Source organism: Octopus bimaculoides, chromosome 2 (assembly GCF_001194135.2).
Source record: "Octopus bimaculoides isolate UCB-OBI-ISO-001 chromosome 2, ASM119413v2, whole genome shotgun sequence".
Lineage (NCBI taxonomy): Eukaryota > Metazoa > Mollusca > Cephalopoda > Octopoda > Octopodidae > Octopus > Octopus bimaculoides.
Genome location: NC_068982.1, coordinates 100,410,263 through 100,412,811, shown reverse-complemented (window position 1 = coordinate 100,412,811; position 2,549 = coordinate 100,410,263). Strand labels below are relative to the sequence as shown.

The following is a 2,549-nucleotide window of genomic DNA, read 5'->3' as shown; positions in this document are numbered from 1 at the left end:
GTTCAATCAAAGAAGATTTCTTTGAAGGACTCATTACAAGATATAAATAAATGTTTTATATTTTGAAATTTTGATATTTTGATATTTGTATATTTTTATTTATTTATTTAATATATTTTAAACTAAAAAAATTGAGACGAACAAGGTAAAAATGTCTTAAATAAAATATGTCTCAATGTGTGTGTGTGTGTGTGTGTGTGTGTGTGTGTGTGTGTGTGTAGAATGAAAGCTTTTTGAGGTTCGTTTGTCGTAGGAAGAAGAGTACCTGATATTTCGAAGAATATTTTCATTTTTATCTCTCTGCCTGTCTCCCAATCAGTTGCACCATCTAGCAATCTTAACCTATACATTTTTGTCTCTTCCTAAAATAAAATAAAAAATTTTTATTTCATTTTTATCTCTATTAATATTAGTTTCATTGGCCTCACTTATCATCCTGAGTAACTTGGATTCACAGCATAATCTCTTAACTTGTTAGAAACAACAGCCAAATTTCCTTCAAATTATATCAAATCGTATCAAAAAAAGATTGCATAGAAAATATAAAAAATACAGAGCTGTTACCGCTTTTAATCATAGACCAACTCGATTAGGTCTAACTTGGAGGTAAACTAAAACAGCCAGTCTGGTAAAACATAAACAAGTTAATAATCAGCACCGACATAAATGTCATGGAAACATTTAGAATACGTCTAAGTCATTGTTGTTCATATTGGTGTTGTTATTATTGTTGTTTAACTCAGGGACTTACCATGTAACACTGACTGAGAAGGCTTACAATCAAAACCGCTCCAGACATGGCCTTCCCATCTATTCTGAGGTATTACGTATTTAAGACTATATTATCCAGTGTGTCTCTCCCGCTTTAAGACGGCAGCGTATAATCTGAAGGAAATTTGGTTGCTATTTCTAAAAGGCTGAGCGACCACTTAAAGATTCCCTCGTCGGTTTGTGAGAGTTCTTCGTATCTATTACAGCAAAAGAAGAAAGAATCTTCAACCGGAGACAAAGCAGCAGCAATAGCTGCCAAGAAAGAATTTTTCGACAGACTGAGTCAACCAATTGTAAGAACCGCAAAACCCGAACACGAACGCCCCGTGAAGCCTCCGGCAGGTAAAACGCTATCATTTGGTATATTTCTTTGATTTGCGATCTACATGAAATATACATTTGCATGTGTTACATTCGTACTATATATAGCTATGAAACATTTCACAATATCTTTGAGATGTTAAACGTTGCAGTGAAAGTTCTTACCGAATCGACCCCAAGACAAGCTTTCTATTCAGAATCACTTTAACTCTCATATGTCTCTAAAATACACCAACGTGAAAATTTCACATTCTTTTCTTTTATGAATTTATATAGGCCAATATGCTATAATTGAAATTTCGTCCTCTTGTTGGAATTCCTCATTAATTTTTTAGTTTTTTTTTAGTGGGGTAATACTTTCATATCTTGAGGTGTAAAGTATTATCCAAAATATTGCCTTAGTTTGCTTGGTAGGAACTGCTATATTTAAGTCAAACTCCTAACAAATTCTTATGTTTTCTACCCTTTGCCGAAATTGGAAGCTTGATTTTGAAGCAGTACTGAAAGCATACTATGTTTTAGTAATGCACAACTCACCCATGCGTGTGAATGTTTGAGGAAGTATTGAAAAGTTCCTGGCTTTAAGGCTATCATGAAAGGCCAGGCTGGACGCCCAACCTTCCGAGCTTTTTTACAGGGCTTAGAAAAACTGAAGGACCGCTGCGATAAGTGTATGAATTAGAGAGGGGAATATGTTGAATGAAATCATAAATAACTGATCCTCCTGTATTTTCTTTTACCCAAAACCATGAATTTTTCAGCCCCCCCCCCTGTGTGCGTGTGTGTGTGTGTGTGTGTGTGTGTGTACATACTTATACATATTTACGCATTCTGGTTTACGTGACTGAGTGTACAGCAAATATATTTATATTGATAAACATTCATTTCTTACCGACCATCAATAAATTGATTTTTTTAAAAACTCATTTTCGTTTTACCGTTTTCTGTGTCACTGAAACATTCGTTGTTTCTCAAAGGCGTGTCTCATTCAAAATAATCGAAATTCTAAATATAATCTCATATAAATTCGTTTTTTCAATAGACTTTATTGAATTTAACTAAATACAATGCAAATATACGTAATTTTATATCTTAGCAAGGTGTTGTGTAATCGAATGCTTGGAAGAAATTCGAAAGAAGGTTTTCAGCATTTTGTTGCACTAATACGACCGAGTTTTAATCGTTTGAGATTGGGTTTTAAAAACTTTCAGAAACACTACTGAGTATCCCTTCGAACTTGGTAGTTACGAAACAGAAGTAATCCAACAGTATTCACTATGTGCACATATAAACATGGGTATATGCGTGTGTGTGCGTATGTGTGTGTATGTGTGTGTGTGCGTGTACATGTGTGTATAAAATTATATTCTTCTGTGACTAGTTCTAAACTGTGAACACACACACATACATGTATACATGCGCACACACACACACACACACACACACACACACACACA

General features: G+C 34.3%; 1 protein-coding gene across 15 annotated transcripts in view; it reads left to right on the top strand.

Moving 5' to 3' along the window:
* The window catches only part of LOC106871624 (myb-like protein A), a 169,751-nt gene that overhangs the window by 81,253 nt on the left and 85,949 nt on the right, over positions 1-2,549 (top strand). For all 15 annotated transcript variants that reach the window (XR_008267195.1, XR_008267194.1, XM_052978524.1 and 12 more), the window contains one exon: positions 978-1,113. Coding sequence is in view for 13 of the 15 variants with exons in the window: in XM_052978524.1 (XP_052834484.1) it covers positions 978-1,113 (136 nt within the window). In the remaining 2 variants the exon portion in view is untranslated. The remainder of the gene's footprint in view (positions 1-977; positions 1,114-2,549) is intronic.